The sequence below is a fragment of the Sceloporus undulatus genome, chromosome 2 (assembly GCF_019175285.1).
Source record: "Sceloporus undulatus isolate JIND9_A2432 ecotype Alabama chromosome 2, SceUnd_v1.1, whole genome shotgun sequence".
NCBI classification, from domain to species: Eukaryota; Metazoa; Chordata; class Lepidosauria; order Squamata; family Phrynosomatidae; genus Sceloporus; species Sceloporus undulatus.
In genome coordinates this window covers 286,900,123-286,922,509 of record NC_056523.1, presented here as the reverse complement: position 1 = coordinate 286,922,509, position 22,387 = coordinate 286,900,123, and the positions used below count along the sequence as shown (strand labels likewise).

General features: G+C 39.8%; 1 protein-coding gene across 1 annotated transcript in view; it reads left to right on the top strand.

The window, feature by feature from the left end:
* CKMT2 (creatine kinase, mitochondrial 2) overlaps window positions 1-22,387 on the top strand; it is a 43,903-nt gene that overhangs the window by 13,030 nt on the left and 8,486 nt on the right. The window contains exons 2-6 of the mRNA XM_042451932.1: window positions 8,816-8,988; window positions 10,773-10,971; window positions 16,136-16,231; window positions 17,033-17,254; window positions 20,072-20,157. Coding sequence (XP_042307866.1) covers window positions 8,837-8,988; window positions 10,773-10,971; window positions 16,136-16,231; window positions 17,033-17,254; window positions 20,072-20,157 — 755 coding nt within the window. The 5' untranslated portion in view covers window positions 8,816-8,836. The remainder of the gene's footprint in view (window positions 1-8,815; window positions 8,989-10,772; window positions 10,972-16,135; window positions 16,232-17,032; window positions 17,255-20,071; window positions 20,158-22,387) is intronic.

The window sequence follows — 22,387 nt, the reverse complement described above, 5'->3', positions numbered from 1 at the left end:
TCCAAACAAGTCAAATGAATGTGTTATGTTGTATCTGTTTAGACACTGTAATGAATAATTTGGGTGTGGAGGAAAGGAGAAAGCCTGTTCTCCCAACAAGCATTCTCTCTACATACAAATGCCTGAAAAGTGTTTTTTTTTAGTATACATTCATATTAAATAATCATCATACAAGATAGCTGAAAAAACTATTCTTGTGTTAACTTTACTACATTTGAAAGTCACTTTAGAAGCTGTTTTGTATCTTTCCCTTGTTTTGTCTTACACTCAACTCTTTCCCACATGCCCCATTCCATGAATGTGTACCTACTATCAGACCTCCTTGTACTCTACTCCCACTCCTATCTCTCTGTGCCTTCTGTTATGCATGCCTCCCATGAGGGAACATGGGCTAATTTTAGATACTTGTTAAAAGAGAAGGTTGATGAAACTGGCATGGGGTGAGACTCGAGGCAGCTCAGTTTGCTCCAGGGTCAGGTGTTATGTCAGTTAATGCCAAGAAAGGTTAAAGACACATCACACATTAAATAAGCCATTGAAAAAAGAGCCAAGGGGCTATCTGCCAATAGCCATTCTTCAAAACACAGAGCATTATTTGAACAATGTTCTGATCAGAACATTAAGGGTTTCAAAAGCAGGCTGCCATTCCCAATATCTTGAATAGGTGATGACTCTCATATTGCTTTGAAGTACACAAAATTCTTCATGTACTGAACCATCTCAGTTTTCCAGGTGCAGTGGTTCAATGAAATAGTCTCCATGTTGAAAAACCAGTTTACCATTGACTATGGGTTTTTTAAAAATTATTTCTATTACACAATAACATTTAGGTTAGGGGCACTGGGTACTTCCCATACAGATCACACCTGGGACAAAATAATGGAAATGCCAATAGGTAAGACTTTTATAAAAACTGTGTTGTTGTTATAATTTTGAGGCACACAAACCAAACAGCTTTTACTATAAAAACACTGTGGCATTTGCCATTTCTATGTGTTATAATTTTCTGGTTTTTCCATTTTGTTTTATCAAAGGGCATCAGAATGTAAAAATAATAGCCAGTCAATCAATCATTCCTAGGACAATGTACGTGATGACTGTGTCACATCCCATTATTTTAAAGAATAGTCAGGATATGAAAACAGCTTTCCATGTAATGCCAGCTTGTCCTTGCTAGCAGAAATGATATGAACTAGCTAAATATGACAGACTGTCTAATGATATTAATGTTACCTGTTATTTGATGGAATATTCTGCATTCAACAGAGGAAACATGTTGCCTATTTTTATGAAAAACTAAGATCATTGTCTAGTTTTATTTTCTTAATTTTGACAGATTATCAGTCTAAGGAAATACACTGGAAGAGACAGTCCCTTGATAGACTAAGAGTGCCACATATATCATTCAGGACACTAGCAATTCTAACAATTTCATACTCCTGGGTAGTCAACAGAAAATAGTTTTTGATCCTCATGGCCGTTTTAAAGTCACAAGAAAGGTTCCTATTGATGTCAGGTACTGATTTCCATGAGATTTTTGTGATCAGAATTTGAAATATGAAGTTCCAGTGCCCTTAGCTGTATTTTAAAGGTGGATCTTAACTGGTACCATTTCAATATATAAAGTTACAAAAATTGGCTGTTCTTTCATTTTCCTCTCGAGGTGTACATAGGGAAACTGACTCTCAGAAACAGCCCTCTCTTTCTAAAGAAGCAGATCTGATTTTTATATCCTTTTGAAAATTTCTTCTATATCCACTGTTTCCTATTCATAAGACTCATGGGGCACTCCTGTGTCAACCTCCAGGGCATATGATTGTCCTGTTAATGCAGTTTTGAGCTGTACTGTTTTGTGATGAACCCACAAGGCACAGGGCTATCACCAAAATATAAGACAGCTGTTCTGCAGATATTGTATTCCTGGGGCAAAGATCTGGGGAAACAAACACTGGTAAATTAACAGTTACAGTTGAATGATGCTCTCATTCCATCTTGATAATTGGGTTAGTAACTTGGAAACTGGTCTTGGTACCAAAATAATTGCGTCCTCTCCCTTCTCCTACTGTATAGCTGGGCTCCAAGAGAACAATATTTATAGCTTCAGCATCACTTCAGGGCTTGTTGTTCTGTTATTTGTTATTATTAGCTATTGTGATTTTTATATCCCACCTATCTTCCAGTGAAGTCAGGTCAGGCAGAGAGACAGAGCCTGGGTCAAGGTCAGTCAATGAATTTCACAGGTCAGTGGGGGTTTAAACCTAGATCTGCCTCATTTCAGTCCACTATCTTATGCTGCCTTTTTAGTAGTTGCTGATCTGACTAACATCCTAGTAGCTAAAAGATAGGAAAAGAAACCTCATGCATCAAATCTGCACCTCCTGCCTGTGTTTAGGTCAAGCTTTACTCCTGAACTATGCGAATTATTGACCCAAAACCTTTCCTTTTATTTGCTAGGTCAGTGCTTCTTCTTTGTGATTAAGCCCTGATATGTGAAATGTGTGCACGCTGGTTCTAGAAAAAGTTTAATTTGTTTTCCAGTGTCCATTGCCTTGAAGACTAATGGAAAGCTGGCATCAAAAAGTTTAAAGCAGGCACAGAACAAGCGTCAAACATGGCCCTCTGCAGACCTGGACAATAATATGTAATAAGTACATGAGTAACAGAATGATAGCTTGCAGCCCTAAGAGGGGGGGGGGGGATCTTATGACAAAAAGAGCTTTACCAAGAAAATAGCTAAAGTATCATATGAACACCAACCACCCCACAATATGAATACTAAGAAGATCGAGATGACAATAATCAGATTCGTTCTGAGGCCATAATTATTGTTGTTCAAAAATGACATTGTCTTTGTCAGAATAATATTTGGGAACACAGTGCAAACTCTGCTGAAGCTTTCAAATACAAAGCTATAGAGAGATGACTTAGCAGGAGCAACATACGAATGAAATCAGAGAAGGAAAACTGAGTGGGTGACTCAGGGCTGGTAAGCCTAAGCATTATGCTCCAAGAATCTTCTGGTCTCCTCCCCACTTTCAGTCCAGCTCAGTTTCTTTGTATGATGCTAGCTTTCTTTCAGGGGTTCATAATATAAACTTGGCAGGTTTTGACTGTGGGAAATGGATGAGATTATTCATTTCTCATCCAGAGAAAAACACTACTAAGCCACATTCCAACTGGCTTATCCTTTCCTTTCTTGAAATGATGGTGCTGACGGTGCAATGTGGGCATGTGCAGACCCCAGTGTATGTAAACAACCACCTGAAGCAGAATTGAGATGGGTAATAAAAGTCAAACTAAGTACACTACACATTCCTGCCTACTGTTAGGTAAGGAAAATACCAAAGCACCCCACCAGCACAGACATAATAATGGCTGGCATCCTGCACTGCAGTTATGGATTTGTAACATACAGTTATAGATTGGAAACTGCTCTGTATTCAGTTATACTCCCTATTCACAAACATGACAGTATTGCCACAATTGTAAATATTTCTCAGAACCCACCTAAAGCTCAAGGGAGCTACCCTGAGTGACAGAGGTCTGTGGTGTGGGAGAGTGGAGTGCTTCAGGATGATGATATAGGCTTGCCATATCCTGGTTTGTGGTGGGACATTCATGGGTTTTTTAAAACCGTTTTGAATGTCCCGTCCCGGGTTGGAGCCAGTCCCAGCTCCTGGCTCCCTCCTTCTCCTCCTGTGCCTCCTCCATTGCTTTTAGTGCTGTTGTGCTTTTAGTGAGGCAATGGGAGCATGAAGCAAGACCTAGCTGCGTTGTTAGGCTTTGCTGGGCCCAAGGAGAGGCTAGGGGTGGAGCCTTGGTAAGGCTTCCTGCAGCGGCAGTGGAGCTGTGAAGGGCCAGAGCCGGCCGGCTGTGCCCTCTGGAAGGAGGCCACCATGGAGGAGTCCTCCAGCGACCTCTTCCAGCGGCGGCACAGCTGTGTGGGGTCTAGCCAGCCGGCAAGGCCTCCTTCAGCGGCAGGAAGAGCCTAGCTGGCTGGCTGGGCACCAAACAAGGAGACCGCCGCTGGACCCAAGAAAACAGAGGGAGCCTGCCACAGGCTCTCACAAGTAAGATCTCTATATCTTTATTCTACTTCCTGAGATGTATTTTATTATGTTTGTTGTTGTGTGCCTTCTGTCTAGGAAGAATGTTTTCTGTAAATACGGATTTATATTATTTTTTTAAAAAATTATTCATTTTTTTGCTTTTACCTGGTTGTGTCCTCCATTTTTCTTGCATGTCCTACATTTTATGCAAAATTTGTCCTGCATTTGTTCTACATCTGTCATACATTTTTAAACATTTTGTCCTGGTTTCGTGGTAGCAAATTATGGCAACCCTATGTGAGTAGCCCCCTCCTGCGCTCAAGCTACATTGTCACAACTTCTTGGCGACAACGTCTGCTCGTTGCACCACAGGTCAGGAGCAGAGGAGGCTGCCCACATCATCCTGAAGTCCCTCACTCACCTACACTACTGACCTCGGTTGCTCAGAACAGCTTCACTGAGTTTAAGGCAAGTGCCAGAAGTTGATTCCTTAGCTCATTCCTAACTATGGCCTGGGACAGACCACCCGAAAAGGGCAGCCTGCCAGCGGCCTTTTTTCCTCCACAGGGAAGCCGCAATTGCCAAACCGCGCAGCTTCACTCCGGAGGAAACCCCCCCCACAAAAAGCAGGTTCTTTTTCCGCTGCACCAGTTACATCCAAGTGTGCCAAAGGCGCACTTGTGATGTAACTAGCACAGTGCGACGTGCGGACACTATGTGTCCGTCATGTCATAATGGCAGCACCCATGTAACGGCGGTGCCATTATGGTGCCACCAGTACTTGCTAGGGTTAGGGACTGTGCAGTTGCCACGCAGTTCTTAACCCTAGCTACACTGCCACCATGCCACAAAAAGGTCATCTGTCCCTCGCCTATATTTGCTTGAGGGCTTTCTTGGCCAGTACATCACATGTTTTTTTAGCTCACACACTCCATCTCAATACTCATTTATATGATTATCTACTAGCCTTGGCTTCAAGGAACATCTTTGCCTTGTCCCCCAACAGCCATTGTTAAAAATAAACATCACTTCATCCCTACACCGATAAAGGTTTGTATTCCATGGAGACAGCATTGTATTCCATGAAGACTGATATATAGGTCTGTTCCTGGGCTTTCTATTCCACCAAATACATCTAAGGAAGTAAACTCAAGTCTATGAAAGATCATGCTACCAATTTCTATATTTCAATTAGCCTCAAAGATGCTGCAATATCCCTTTGCATATGTTTACATGGAAGATTATCAGATGTAGAAAAACAATGGGAGAGAAGCAAGATGCTCCCATCATTGTTGAGCGACTGAGCTAAGATTATTACACAACATCCCACAACATCACTCTCATCCCATCCTTCTCCTGTCAGTGAAGTGCAATGGCCCTGTAAGTTCTTTTTGATGGGAAACTGCCATCAATAAAAAGTTATGGGACCATTCCACTTCACTGATGGGATGAGTGTGATGTCATTGGATCTCATGTGATAATCTTTGTTCAATCACATGACAATGACAGGAGCATCCCATTTCTCCCCTGTCATTTTTCTCCATTTGATAATCTCCATAGTTAAAGATGTAATGTAGGGTCTCAGACAGTACTTAATATATAGACATTATTTTTTTTTTTACAATACCTTGGTTTACAGATAAACTATAGCAATGACCTATGGAATTATTATTAATAATAGATAATATGATAAAGGGATAAAGTGGCTGCAATAATACATTGGTTACTGTGCAAAAATATGATTTGACATCTACAAAGAACTGTGAGAACATAAACCTGAAAAAGATATTGAAAATAGTGGTATACACACACACAGACACACACACAGACACACACACACGCATGCACTATGGACCTTTAAGATGCAAACTGATGAACAAGTAAAACATAATATGACAGACATGACTGTGCTTGAATTGAAGACAACGAGAGGGGAAAGTTTATGAAACAGGAAGACCTACAAATTGGGATTCAGTGCCTTAGGGGAAAGAAAACAGCTGTGGTTTCAATAGTGATAGGTGCTCTGGCAATAATATCAAATTGACTGACAAAACATCTAAACCAAATTGCATTAGGTAAGATCACAATAGCACTATTACAAAAATGACATGGCTCGGAACATCCCATATTATTTGACCACATATTTAAACTGTCAATAGAATCAACATCAGTTAAAAGTGTGACTGTTAAACATAGCACATTGTGGAAGGCCCTTTCCTCCTGAGCAATCAGTCTTCAAAGGCCTGTTGATACAAATCTTCACCTGTTTATGGAAGGATAAGAAGGAGGGTACCAATCTCTCTAGGAAGGGAGTTGCAGAGTTTGAGATTACTGAGAAGGCCTTCTGCTATGTTCCCATCAAAATATATCTGTGAGGATGGTAGGACAGAGAGAAGGGTCTCATCAAAAGATCTCTAACTATGGACAGGCTAATGTGGGAGCATCCAATTCTTCAGGGAACCAGGACCCAAGCCAAGTTAGAAAGCTTTATTTCTCACAATATAATATTACGGAATGAATTTGTAGCTGCAGAAAGAAAGCCATTGATTTCTAGAAAGTATTTATAGTCAGCTTTAGGCAGTATTCTGTCAACATTGACTTTCACATTTCTCAGACTGAGATCAGCCACTATGATTTAAAAACAACAACAATTTCTGATTGAAGTTTCCTTAGAAGCAGGAATATTTACAAAAAAAACACCACACCAGATTATTTACAAACCTCCGTTAGCCACTTGGTGTTCCAGTTTTGGGGGATATGCCAAGATATAAAGTTCATTAGTAAAATTGAAGTCAGCCCTCCATATCCATGGATTTTTTTAAAGCTGCAGATCGAAGCATCCCACGGTTTGAAAATATTTTTAGAATATATGAATACCAATAAGTAAACTTTGATTTTGCCATTGTATAGAAGGGACACCATTCCAGTATGCCTTTGTATTTAATGGGATGTGTGCATCCACAGATTTTGGTAACCCCAGGTGATCCTGGAACCAAACCCCAGTGTAATAAAAACTGTTAAAACGTACCCCACCCAAAAGACTAGAAGCAATGGATGTCAGAAATTTAGGAAACTGGTTTTCTAAATTTAATTTCATTTTCTTTGGAGATTTTTAAACAGAGGCCAGAAGGCCATCTGTCAGGATTGCTATAATTGTGTGTTCCTGCATGGAAGGGAGTTGGACTGGATGGCTCTTGAGGTCTCTTCCAACTCTAATTCCCCAGACATGGAAGAATAAAGAAGTTCTACTCATCTCTGAATGGAGAGAAGTGACAAATGGATATACCAAGTCATCAGCTGAGATGCCATTACAGAGAAAACCCACCTCCTAATTTAGGGGTAAACAAAGAACAGCCCTCCATATGTTTTGGACATGAGCTTCCATTATCTTTTATGACTGGCTATACTAGCTAGAGTTGATTGGCGTTGTTGGCCCTCCAACACCTGGAGGGCTGTACTTTTCTCAACTTGTCCTAGGTAAGGACAATCTAGCATTCAAACAATCTAGGAATTTATTGCCTGATCTTAAATCTCAAGGATGGAGGTCATAAAGGAGAAGCTCAGATAACCAAAACCCAGCTCTTTGAACAAGATCGGTCTGCTTCTTGAGAGGACAATTTTCACCCACAGCCCCCTCCACACAGGCCAATGCCATGTATCTGGGTGCTGTGGGAGTGATGTAACATCATTTCCAGTCATCTGTTTTGGTCACTTTGGGCAAAAAAAAAATTCCAGGAGTAAGTGGAGCATGGTTTAGGGGAATGGGAAGAATAAAGAGCACATTGGTGTATGATTTTGGTGCATTCCAGACTGTATTCACCATCTAAAAATCATCCAGATTTTTTTTGTTATTTGGGACTTGTAGAGGCTTTTTGGGGGAGGGGTCTTCATATGGGATTTGAGGGCTCCAAAAGTAAAGCTCAGGAACCACATGTGACCAACATTGTTTAATGTGAAAATGCTTGTACTTTTACAGCCGCTGCCATTAAGAAATTGAGTGCTCAAAACAGTTTTAAGTGTAGGTGTGAAAACAATTTGGAGACCAATTACAATTACAATTACATTATAATTATGCAATGTAGTGGTTTGAGTGTTGGACTAGGGCACTGGAGACTGGTTTTACACTAGAAGTGCTGGAGGTATGGACTGCATCTGGTGACATCTTGGAGGGGGACACCTTGTGGGGAGGTTATTCATTGTCCATCCCAAGACCTCCTAGTCACCTCTCTCCACCAGCCAGGGTGCCCCTGCCAGCTGCTGGTAGGAATGGGGTGCTGCTGCCACCCAAAAGCCCATTCTGGGCTTGTTAGATCTGCTGGCTAGGCTGGGAAAGGGAGGTGCCATTGGTAACAGCAGCACCCCACCTCCACAGCAGTTGCTAGTTAGGGGCTGTCTTCTGGAAGGGGCTGCTGGCTGATCAGGAAAGGGAAAAAACTCCTTTTTCCATTAGGCCAGCAGCCCTGCCAGAGCCACAAAGATCTGTCGGGCAGTGGCAACACCCAATCCCCACCATGGCAGAGGTGCCATGGTGTATTCTGGCTGAAATTTCCCAACAGTCTTTAGGGGTATCCCCACCAAGGACCCAATATGACTAAAATGAATAGGTGCTTATCTGACCTTTCTGTTTAATGTGAATATGTGTCCAGACTGAATCAGGTCATGATCTAGTTGATCCCATCACCACTCCTATTTTTATAATTAATCATTTCCTCTTACACTATTTCAGTTCTCATTACAACTTTGTGTGCTCTTTCCTCTTTTTCCAGAAATAACTGGGTTGTCCAAAAATGGCCAGTACATTCTCACGTTTCCTGATGGGTGGGAGAACTGCTGTTCTCTTAGCAACAGTGAGCACTGGAGCCTTGACAACTGGATACCTGTTGAATCAACAGAATGTGAAAGCTGGGTCCTTTGAAAGACAAAGATTATTCCCCCCAAGGTAAATACTTTGATTCAAATGAACAAATGCTGGGTATGTTGCTTGAAACACCTCTACTCAACAATTTTTGGAAAGGGATAGCATGCTGAGAAGGTGAAGGTAGCAGAATAGCCAGTCAGCAAGAAAGGGAAGAAAATATGTAGACATTGACTTGGGGTTTCTCTGAGCTGTAGGCCAAAAATGTGGCCTTTCCAAGATTTGGGGCCAAACAAAATGAAGCAGAGGGATACAGAAAATGACAATGTAGTGCACAACGGACACAGACAAAGTTGGTGAAAAATCTTAGCAAAGAAAGCCTACGAAAATCTGTGCTGAAAACTGTATAAGCAAGGAAATGGCACTAGGGCAGTAAGTCAGAAGGATGAATTAAGTGAAGAGGGTAGAAAGTGTGTCAGAGGGTGTAGCCGCACTACAGAATTAAAGTAGTTTGATACCACTTTAACTGCCTTGACTCTATCCTACAGAAGCTTGGGATTTGTAGCTTGGTGAGGTATTCAGCCTGGCATGTCAGAGAGCCCTGGTGCCTCACCAAACTACAAATTCCAGGATTCTGTAGGGCAAGAGTCATGGCAGTTTAAATGGTGTCAAACTGCTTTAATTCTGCAGTGTGGCCACACTCTGAGAAAATGGAAACTTAAAAGTGTAAGCAGATGTTCCTCATAATAGGCATGTCATAATTTTTAAATTCACAGAACCTTTGGTGGAAATAATTATGCTAAATTTCTAATTGCTTGTCTTTATTAAATGTATATCCTCCAAGACGTTTAAAGTATCTCTCCCTACCTGTGAGGTAGGCTGAGTGTGATTGACCTCGTAAATATTCCCCCCCAAAGTTTCATGGCTGCCTGATACCTTGAATAAAAGCCTCCTTAGGCTTATTAGTCTAATAGCCTGAGCACCACGCTGCACTGGCTTTGACTTCTGTGGATTTTATTATATGCAGGTTTGATTAATATGCTCTCTCTAGGAATCTCTAGGTCCTCCAGCATGACTCTGCTAAAAATTTACTATAGAGTTACACTGGAGGACCTAGAGATTCCTAGAGAAAATAGGTTCTCCAGTGCAATTCTTTGGTCAGCTTTTGCTAAATGTTGGTAATAGAGTTGCACTGGAGGACCTAAAGATTCCTAGAGAGATGTTCTCTTGTTTTGTTTTGTTTTTTAATTGTGTTTTGTATGCATTGTTTTCACTTTCATGGGGGTCCTATGACCCTAACCCCAGTGAATGTGGAGGGCCCACTGTACTGCAAAAGTATCTATCAATGTTTTAATGTAAAATGTCCATATTTGCAAATTGTGTAAACAATTACAGTTTCAACAATTTCTGCTTTGACTATGTTGATTTCCACCAGCTGTGTATTCAGCTCATTAACTTTACTTGCACTTTGGATCTGGTAGAAACATGCAAAAATATAAATTCTGAAATACGTTTGTTTCCTTCCATCTGCCTAAGTGCTTCGGTTCTCTACTCAAACTATCTTTGTGGTTTCAGCTAGAAATCAGCATACCCCCTGCAAGCACTGTGTGTTTGCTTCCCATGTAAATTTCAACTGCATGCATGAGTCAACAACCAATCACATTTACAGTCCCCTGCTGTTTTCTTAAAATCACCCAATTCACTGTAAAATATTTACACACTCTCCTTTCCCCCCTCTCCTTCCCCCAAAGCCATGAAGAACAGAACAATACTGATTTTCTTTAGCACCCCCAGTATAGATTTATGAACTTAAAAGCAGAGCAAGCTTTACTTATCAATATCAATTTCTTCATTTTATTTTTACCCAGTGCAGACTATCCTGATCTTCGTAAACACAACAACTGCATGGCTGAGTGCCTCACTCCAGCAATCTATGCCAAACTGAGGGACAAGATGACTCCCAACGGCTATACCTTGGATCAGTGTATCCAAACTGGCGTTGACAATCCTGGCCACCCTTTCATTAAAACCGTAGGCATGGTGGCTGGGGATGAAGAATCTTATGAGGTGATTTTTTTTTTCATTTTCATATGCTGTGCCTTCATCTTTGGCTTGTACATTTAATTAATGAAATACATAAACACTCATTCTTTGAGTAACATAAATGTAGTTATTAAGGAAAATAGGACACCGGAGTGTGCACAAAACACAAGCCATATGGATACTGTTTGTACCTCTTTCTAGCCTTTTAGAGTCTTCCCCTCTCTTCTTCCTCAGTGGGAAACTCAGTGAAAACACCATTTAAGAAGCTGTCTGTATACCAATATTCAGAATAATACAATGTAGGCACGGAAGACAATATATGATTTGCCTCCTGTTGCTGTCTGCTCTCCTGCTGCTAAATTCAGCTTGAGATTTAAAAAACTACAATAGTGGAACTTTTGTTAACTAAGGGTGCCAGATTTCAGAGCACCGGCTGAAGTCCCAGGGAAATGCTGCGCTTACTCAGATCTCCAGGCAGGGAGGCAAATCTCAGGGCACTAGAAAGGGAGGATGTTTGATTTTGGAAGGGTGAGATGGCTTTAAGACACCCATCTCTAACTGCTCCCATGCAGCTCCACGATTCTCTAATTCTATGTGAAGGTTTTGCATGTGCAAACACAAGTGAAACATTGGTGAAACAAAAGGTCAGGTGCAAAGGGAAAGAAATAGGGACAGAAGTGGTAGATGCATGCACTTGGGCCCATCATACAGTTTTGACCAAGGCAAGTAGTAGAGCACTAGTACTGCCATGTGTGGGCCTTCTTGTAGTACAAATATTGGCAGTAGTGATACTAGGCCTGGGGGAAGAAAACAGTGTGATGCGGCAGTTTAAAAGGCCAATATGATTCTAGGCTGCATCAATAGAAGTATGGTGTCTTGATCAAGGGAAATAATAATAATATGGGTCATATCAAAATCCATAATTTTGGCCCAAAAACCTGCCCTCGACTTATAGATAAAGTTGACTTATAGTCAAGTATATATGGTAATTATCTAAAAATGCTGACTAGAAGTGACCCAGAAAGCATGGATACAGCCTGCAAGTGAGAGGCCACAGAGGAAAAATTGGCCCTTGCTCCACATATGGCTGCCCACCTCCAATACGGATACATCTCCAGTGTAAAGTATTATAGCTTTTCTCTTGAACAAGAAACAAACAAAACCCAAACCAAAAGTTGATATTTTGACAGATGGATAGTCCAGGCATATATCAAAAAATATTTTCAGAGAATAGGCAAGACAAAACCCGATGAAAGAATGGGTTTAAAATATTTAAAAATATTCTTCTTTCCTTGACTGTGTTTTCTGAAAACAAAACAGATTCTTGTTTTATTTATTAGGCTCATAATAACCATTAACAGTTCACTGCTTGGCAAACCACCCCAAAAATGGAGAAATATTTTCCACTCCAAACAGGAAGAAATATATAATTATTGTAGGTTTTCAAAATCAATTCATAAGCCTCCTGATTTAGAGACTAGAACAACTGTAGCAGCCAGCAGGACAGATGATTCCTGAAAAGGGGCAATTCTGATTCTTAAGTAGAAAAATCTGCCATAATAGTCTAAAAAGGCAGTGTTTTGCTGTCATTCTGGCTACAGCAGTGTGCAGTTCAAGAGCAGTCTTTTGAATCATCCTGTTACTTGCCTAATGACACTTAATATATTAACTTCTAACTCTAATTCCAGGATATTGTGCCTTGTAAAATTACAGTATACTAAATTGTCTCTTATTTTGTTATTTTTAAGGATTTCTTGTCATTAGAGTTGTGAATTGCAAGAAAACATCCTTCCAGGGTCACTCCCTTCCCTCATCTTGGAGAGAAATGGCAGTTTTGTTTTTTATTTCTAATGTATATTAACATATGCATGTTAAACTGGGGAGGGCATGCTCCAAACATTAGAGGCATGCATCTGCCAATTTTGTCACCTCTCAACTCTGCAGCTATGCTGTCACCTCTGCTACTTTGGCACTGGATGTAATGTTACACCATTCCCAGTCACCTTTTGGATTATTGGGGGAATACCTTGCAGTTTCAGTGCAGCGGACTGCATCCCCAAACCACCATTTAAAATCAATCCAAAGAGATGTTTCAGCTAAAAACTGGGGAGCAGTTGCTAGGGGCTGCGGTGATTGTGGGTCCCAAAGTTTGCTCTCAACCCCTTCCACAACTGCATATTGTCCTTTGGTTACACAATTCCCATTCCTTTTTGTAACCTGAAGCACTATGAGTTATGATGTCTGACACTTTTCATAGTGTAGCAGCTAAGATGCTTCACCTTTAGTGGGACTTTGACACAGAAGAGAAAAAAAGGGCTGTCCCTACCATTAGACAGAGTGGGTAAACTACCTGGTGACAGATACTGGTGGGGTAGAGCAGTGGCAGCTTTTTCTGCTGTGCCCCATGAACTACCCTGTTGCCCTCACATGTAGCAGAAAACATTGTCCTGCCACCAGTGTTTAGGTAAAGGTAGTCCTTTGAGAAGAATGTCTAGTCGTAACCGACTGTAGGGGGTGGTGCTCATCTCCATTACTAAGCCAAAGAGTCAGCGTTGTCTGAGGACTACTCTGATGGTCATGTAGCCAGCATGACTGCACCAAACGCTGTTGCCTTCCCCACCAAAGTGGTACCTATTCATCTACTTGCATTTGCATGCTTTCCAACTGCTGGGTTTTTCACCAGTGTTTACCAAGCATTTAAATGCCAGTCTGATTGGATTCTGCATGTGGAATTAGGAGGAGGGCATCATCCTAAACTTCATTTTAAGAAGCCCAGTGTTCTCAGCTGGCAGCACAAGCGTCAGGGTGCTGAACTCTGGCCCTGGTATCATGTGCAAGCCTAGTATGTCAAATGTACTCCTTATAATTAGGACCCCCAGAAAGAGTATCCCTTGAACCACATTCCTCTGAGGAAATCCCCTGAGAGGGACCTTATGTTTTCCACTGCCTGTTTGGAAGTGCAAGAACAGCCCTCCACTCTTTATGAAAAGAATGCAAATCGGAAGATATAGACTGTCCAAAGTGGAATCAAATCCAAACGCCTGTTAACCTTCAGACTTTGCTGTTGGCTTGGAGCTATCCTGGTTCTTACAATTCCTGAATAGTTCTCCCTGTTAATTGACTAATGTCACACTAGCAATAGCAATAGCAAGTACATTTCTATACTATTTACCGATGTATTAAGTGGTTTACAAAGTGTAAGCTAATTGCCCTCAACAAGCTGGGTACTCATTTTAGAGACCTACGGAAGGATGCCAGGCTGAGTAGACCTGTATAACAGTGTATAACACTACACTGTTATAGCACTATTATTCCACTTTAACTCCTATGGTTTCCTCCTGTGGAATTCTGGGGGTTGTAGTTTAGTGGGGCCAAGAGTTCTCTGGATAAGAATTCTAAATGCCACTCCCTAAACTGCAAATCCCAAGATTCCATGGGTAGCAACCATAGCAGTTAGAGTAGAATAATAGCTAGAACAGTGTAGTGTGATATTCAGCTAAGTCTGTATCAGCACTTCACAGTTTCAACACTTTGATATCACTTTAACTGTCATGGTCCACCCTACAGAATCCAAGGATTTGCAGTCTGGTGAAGTATTTCGAATTTTCTGTTAGAGAGCACTCTCCTAAATTACATTAGAGAAGTCAAACTATCCCACCAAACTACAAATTTCAGGATTAATTCAAATTGAGCCAAGCCAGTTAAAGTGCTTTCCTGTATAACTATGTAAGATAGAGTCTAACCCACCCTCAGGTCCATCAAGCAGGACACTTTTATGTGAACAAAATTCCTCCATTTTCCATTTACCCACCATTTCTGGCCTTAAAAGCCCACACAAAGAAAAAAAATCAGCTAATTTTTAGGGACTTCACATTTGCGCTTTGGCTATGAAGTGTGTAACAACTATGTATGGTAGGTCATACTGAGAAAGGTGGCTAGCCCAGACTCATCCAGTAAGGGTCAAAGCCTCCCTGAAAATCCTACATGCGCTATTGCTATTCAACACTCCAATTCTAATTACCTCAGATGAATAATCTGACATCTCTAAGGACTAATTGCCTCAAAATATAGCAGACTAATAATAGGATAAGATGAATATTTGTGTTGGTTGGGAATAGTTGTATTGTTTTTTAAAAAAGACAAAGCATATTTTGAGATACAATGGGGATTTTTAAAACAGATCAGATTTTAAAAGACGCAAAGAGAAACACTGCAAATTATGGTGAGGGAAAAAAACAGGGAAAGGAGGAAAAAGACTTCGTCAGGTAGTCCCTAACATTTAAACTGTCACTACCAGATATACTATCTAATTAATGTAATTTGTGCATAGGTTAGTGATGGGAACTATAATTTTCTAGAAGACAGATTGTCCTACTGAAGTGCTAACGCTCTCTGGGAACTCTTTGTTAATTCTTCTTTGGATTTAGAATTCAATACTAGCACTATTAATTTAAATGCAACATGACACAGTCATACAGGACTTATTATAACTTCCTTGATGACCAGAGCAAATGGTAAGCCTGGAATGCACAAAAGCAGAAAAGTATTCATCATAACTCTGTCAAAATTGCACCTTTCAAGCCAGTGCTATCAGGAGGAGAGTTAAGTCAATGCTTCAAATAGTGAATTAGAAGGAAGTGGCAAAAGGGTCCTTTCTTTCTTTCTTTCTTTCTTTTTGCAGGATTATCACCTACCACTTTTGGCAAGAGAGAAGGGTACTGATGTCTCTGAATAGTGCTTGTATAATTTCTTAAATATATTGTATGCCTTTTTTAAAAAAGGCAGAAAAACTAACAATCAAAATAAATTTAATAAGTAGAAGAATACGCAGAAGAATATTAGTTAAAAATACATAGTATAAGTTACGATCATGAAATAGCTATTACCAATAGAATAATAAAGTTAGTATATGATAACATTCATGTCTTCTCAAACATGTGCCAGAAAAGCAGGGTCTTAACTTAAAAACAAATCTTGAGTTGGACTGCTGAACACCTCTATTGAGGGATTAAATAAGTAGAATCTCAGAAAGTTACTTTTGAAAAGTGATCCATTACCAAAATAGTTCTAAGCCCCAAATAGTCAGTCACTGTAGTAGTTACTTTTTTCTTTGAAACCAATTCCTTCCATTTTCTGTTAAATTACAAACTGTGGAAATAATAATCGATATATGCTATTGACTCTATAGGTATTTGCAGAGATTTTTGACCCTGTTATCAAAGTGAGGCACAATGGCTATGATCCAAAAGTAATGAGGCATCACACTGACCTGGATTCTTCCAAGGTAGGACTTGATTTAGGACTAAGGAGAAAAATGCTCATCTGTACAGAAAATGGTAATGAGAATAATAATAAAGCTACTGCATGAAAATAATGAGAATATTTATATTGGTATTTTATATGAAATCTTTCTTACAATACGGAGAAGAACAGGACTATATTAAAAGAACCAAGAGCTAAAACAACATAATTAAAATCTCCTGGTTTTTAATTTGTGTGTGGTATTGAAATGCGGAAGACTCTCATTTTTAATGGGAAAAGAAGCTTAATCCTATTTGTCTGAACACAGTTATAGTCCTTACTGTGATATGGAACTCAGACTGTAGAGGGGTCCCAACTTTGTGGAGTATAACCTGTGTCCAGCCAAAGGAACATACAAATTTCCCTTCTGACCTTCCCATGGGGACAGACAAAACTCATGCACCCTCCCCCCGAATCCTCAGAAAATGTGTGTAAAGGCCCACAGGATTGCTCACTACTACCAGTGGTACCATTAAGTAGAGTGCTGTTGGAGCTGGTTTTCATTATCATGAAATGGCAGAAAATGTTTATTTTAAAAAATGTATTATTATTGTAGTTTTGCTCCCAAGGAGAGGTGCTTGCAGAGAAAATCTGATCTTACATCTTGCCATTTGTGTTCTGCCTCAGGCAACAAAATGTCTTGGGCCAGACCTGGAATGAATGAATGAATGAATGAATGAATGAATGAACTTTGTATCCCACTTTTCATCTGGCATAGGACGAGTCCTTAATATAACATAAAGTTCTCTCAATACATTTTGTCACAACCTTTCTGTGTATTCAGATTACCCAGGGACAATTTGATGAGCGTTATGTCTTATCATCCCGCGTACGCACTGGTCGCAGTATCCGAGGGCTCAGCCTACCTCCTGCCTGCTCCAGGGCAGAGAGGAGAGAAGTTGAAAATGTTGTTGTTACTGCACTGGCAGGACTGAAAGGAGACCTTGCTGGAAAGTATTACAGTCTGACCAGTATGTCTGAGAAGGAGCAACAACAGCTTATTGATGTAAGTAAAATGCCCAGCTCTGGAAGCTGAGCACAGATCATCAAACTATTGTTAGCATTGCATTTGAATCCTAAACAGTTAAATATTGTCTGAAACAGTTCCTGAGACCAAGATGTCCCAGAAGATTTAAGCTTCCACTGTTGTTGTTGTGTACTTTCCTGTCGTTACTATGGTGACTCTAAGGCATTTTCTTGGCAAGATTTGTTTACAGAGGGTTTGCCTTTGCCTTCCTCTGAGGGTGACAGAGTGTAATTTCCTCAAAGTCACCCAGTAGATTTCCTTGGCTGAATGGGGGATTGAACCCTGGTCCCCCAGTTCAAAACTTATACCGCTATACCTCACTGACTCTCTTCCATATACGTCTGTACACTGTAGAATTTACACTAAATTTTAAATTTAAATTTGTATAATTTAGGTTTTCCTTAGGTGTATGTTTTAATGAAAAGCAGCTTCTGCAGTTTGAACCAACATCTCCAGAATTTGATAAAACATAATCCATCACCCAAACTCATTCTTAAATCAGAACCTCTATATTTGCCCACATTTACATACTGTACACAGGAAGGAGCTCAGTGTCTACAAAAAGAACTATAAAATTCATTGCATTGTTTATAATTACAGCATCACATCCAGACTTAGTTGTCCTTAGCACAGACCCACTGAAAGCGATAGAATTGAATTGTGATTAACATGTCCCATTGATTTCTGTGAGTGAGATGAAAGCATAATTAATGTCAATATCCAACACAGAGGTTTGACATTTCGGTACATGCAGAATTATGGCCCTTTGCCCTTTGGTACAAGCTTGTACACAGGCGTAATTTGGCAGATGTGCAGACTGTGGTGCATTTGCAGTGTAGAAATAATGCAGTCTGACACCACCTTAAATGATGTAGCCCCGTCCTTATGGAATCCTGAGATCTATAATTTTACAAGGTCTTTAGCCTTTGCTGCCAAGGAATGCTGGTGGCTCCCAAAATTACAAATCCCAGTATTCTCTAGGATGGAGCCATGACAGTTAAAGAGGTGTCAAACTGCATTATTTCTACAATATAGATTCTCACTGTCAGCCTTTCTTTGCAAAGAACAACCGAAATGGGCAAACCCATTTCATACCAAGGATTAACAGATGCCCACTGTTTAGGAAAGGAACTTGGTGGATAGCTCAGGTACAAAGTACAGGCTTTATATACAGAAAATGTAGGGTACAATTCCTGACACCTTCCATGATGTGAAGGCCCTCCGCTTAAGGTTCTGGACAACCACTACCAGCCAGTGAGCACTAAATGACAAATTGTCTGACTGGCTTCCTGTCATATATTTATGTTTCATGGACTAACTCTCTTCCATATCCCACTATGCCAGCCCCACAGCTTAACTTAGGTAATTACTAAACCAATTTCATTTTGGAATTGGATTATAGTATGGTATGCTGACATTTTCACACATGCGTAATTGTATCAACTTCCTTTTTTCCATTGTGATTTAATATATTACTCAGTTTACAAATGATGGTACACCAGGGGTTTGCAGGACTCCTGCCTCACCATGTGTGACCAGTACACTGATATGCACGCCATAAAACACTCCCACCTTCAGCTAGTCTCACTAAAGAAGCAACAGACTTTTAGTCTCTGATTTGTTTTAATAAAACGTGTAAACCTGAGAGAACCAGAAAATTCACCATACAAAAAATCCTGTATTATTTCTCTGGTTTGCATTCTCAGGTCTCAATAAACAAACTACAGACCTAAGATCTGTGGTATGTTTTTTAGTGAGTCACTAGTATGCTCAGTTTTGAAAAGCTGAAATTCACTCAAATTCCAGCTTGTCATGCTGGTTAAATAAAGCCACTGTGCATTATGTCCTTTTGTGAATAGTAATCTGGAAAGTGAACGAAGATATTCATCTAAAATGTAGTAAATTGCTCATGGTCCTAAGAAGGCTCAGACATAAAAAGAAATGAGTATCATTTAATTCAAGATCAGATTACAAGATGAGTAACAGTTCTCTGATTGATTGACTGATTGATTGTATTTCTGTGTTGCCTTCCAGCCCACAACAGCTCCCAAGTCAATGAACAAATAGAAAACCAATTGAAACAATACAAAGAGAAAAACATTTTTAAAGCACATTAAAATACTAATTTGTGGAAATCTGTCAAGAAGATCAGTCAGTTCAGATTCCCAAATCTGGGGGGAAATTCAGATAGGGAAAAATCTGTAATCAAACTGGGATATATCATTCTGTATTTTTAATTTTTATTTATTTATTTGATGGGAGGAATAAAGATGGGACAGAAATGTCCAGTTAGAAGCTCAGTTTTATCTGGGTCTTAACTCATTGAGCAGAAATAGAAATGAGAATGAAGGACAGGATTAATCAGTAATATCAAAAAGGTCAGACCAAGCTGCTTTTCTGTTTCTACCATGGGATTTTAATAAGCTTCATGACTGAAAATTCGTATACTCAGGTTCTTAACATTTAGACTCCTCTCTTCAAGTCGCAGGGATATAACTTGGTTCACCAACATAAACATTCATTTCCTACCTTTTGGTTCTGTATATTGTTTCTCCTTAAATTTGTTTTAACTGTATGCAACAGAATGGTTACTACTCTTAGTAGAATCTCTGTCATTACATGTAAATAAAAACTTATAAAATTATCTGGGGAAACAGGCTGATAGTGCAGAAAAACCCAGAGGAATCTTTATATATTGATTGGCTGGCCTTTGGAACCTTCTTTACAGTGATAAATAGAAGACCCAGAATTTAATTGTTTTTTCCCCCTCTGCCTTGCATATCTGCTGGTCTGCAGGACCACTTCTTGTTTGATAAGCCAGTGTCCCCTTTGCTAACGTGTGCCGGGATGGCCCGTGACTGGCCAGACGCAAGAGGAATTTGGTATGGCATGGGAACCGTGTGCTAAATTTGTGAACAAACAAGTTTATTAATTCCTTCTTTAACAGAGGAACTGCTATTCCTAACTCTGATTGCATGCTTTGCACACATTCTATAATTGATGCTGACTTCTCTTTTTATTTTGTTCCATTAATTAATTTTAAAAGGAACAATAACAGGACACATTTTATATTTTTAAAGTTTTGACAAATCAACAGCAAAAATATGGCAATGAAATCAAATGTCTAGGGAAATGGCTTCTTTTCTTCAGTCCCTTCCTGTCCCCTGCTCCAGTTTTAATTTAAATGAAAGACATTGATTAAACTGAGTTGGCTTGTGGCAAGCATGATTTTAATTCTGTATTTGTCAGTCTTTTGGTGTTTCATTGCATGGATGCTATGTGAAGATATTGGCTGTTTATTTTGTTGTTGTCAGAAAAATCTTACTTCCTGGATTAAAGCTACACTGAGGAATATTTCAAAATTTCTGAGCATGGCTATCACTAATTGTTTTATATTTTGAAAGGTTGCTGTATACACTTGACTATAGACTGACCTCATGTATAAGTTGAGGGTATATTTTGGGGGCAAAATTATGGATTTTGATATGACCCATTAATAAGCTGAGGGTAAAACTTAGGGACATGTAGCAAAAGATGTAAAGGATGAAGCAAAGGAAAACGATCCCAAAGAACTTACAAAATTCTGGCAGGCATAACTGTTTGGACTCATCCTAAAGGCCGCTTTTGTTCAGAGAGATTTGCTATTGCCTTCCTCTGAGGTTGAGAGAGGGTGGTTTGCCCAAGGTCACCCAGAGGGTTTCCATAGCTATGGATTTGAACCCTGGTCTCCCAAAGTTGCAGCCCAACAATCAAACCAGTACACTACACTGGTTCTGTGAGTGGGAGAGTATATAATTACACATGTAATTAATTTTTGCACTGATGTTGTTATGGAACACCTAGAAAATGACTTACTTTTAAAGAAAAAATAATCACACTTTAGGCTTCAGACAAGATGTAACCTCAGGTGTTCTTGTTTCAAAATGTTCTACACTTGAGTGACAAATTTCCCCTCCCACCATTTGTTAAAAAAGATGTCCATGATCTTCCATTTCTCAGTTCCCATAGCAGCACATGGCTCATGCTGCATTTGTTTCAGAGAATAATATGTATTTTCTAGACTAACAGCACTTCATTATCAGTGGTACTGATACTGAACAGGGTTGTTCTTCATATAACCCTTAGAAACCAGACCAATTATATTGTTACAATACAACAAATTTGTAGAAGTCTTCAGTAGCCTATATTTTTTAACTTTGACACAGTAATATCACCGTTCAGTGCTTGACCCCTTCATAATAGTAACAAGGCAGTATAGGTTTGCCAGGTCAACACCTTTCTGCAGCTCAGTACCTGACACCTGGGTAGGTCATTATGACCTCAAAAAGAGTGTCATTGTGATGTTACAGAGTCAGGGCAGGAACGAATTGCAGGGTGGGCTGTAACTAGGGCCATCAGATTAAGAGCATCACAGGTACTGAGATTTCAGGACCAAATCATGAGACCTGAGGCCAGTGCCCAGTGATGTCACAAGGGGCAGGCCACTGCTGCTGATGTCATTAAGCATGATAAATTAAATATTAATTGAAATAGCTCAGATCATGTCTTTTAAAAATATATATATAACAAATAAGAACACATTTCCTTCTTTGGAAACTGCATTTTCTAAGCAATCATCTAGCACCATTAACTAGTACCATTCTGTGATCACATTTTCTTTTCCTTTTTAATCAAGTTGTGGAATCCTCTCTCACTCCTTGTTTAGCAATCATCATCATCATAATAATGCTGTGGATAATCATCAAATGTTAGGGGAAGGAGAGGATGATGATGATGATGATGATGATGATGATGATAGCAATAATAATTATAATTATAGAAATAATAAACCTACAGGGCAAGAACCAGGCAGAGCAAGAGGTCAATATCTCAGAATCGTAGAGTTGGAATGGGCCACAAAGCTCCAAACACCTGCTCTGAAAGAATATACAACTAAAGCATTCCTGAGAGATGTCCGTCCAACCTCAGTTTAAAAGCTTCCAAAGAAGGATGGCCCACCACCCAAGGCAGTCTATTCAATAGCTGTTCTATGTATTGACTACTCCTACATTTTGCCTAATGTTTAGGTGAAATATCTCCTAATTTTGTGTCATCTGGAAATTTGATAAGTCC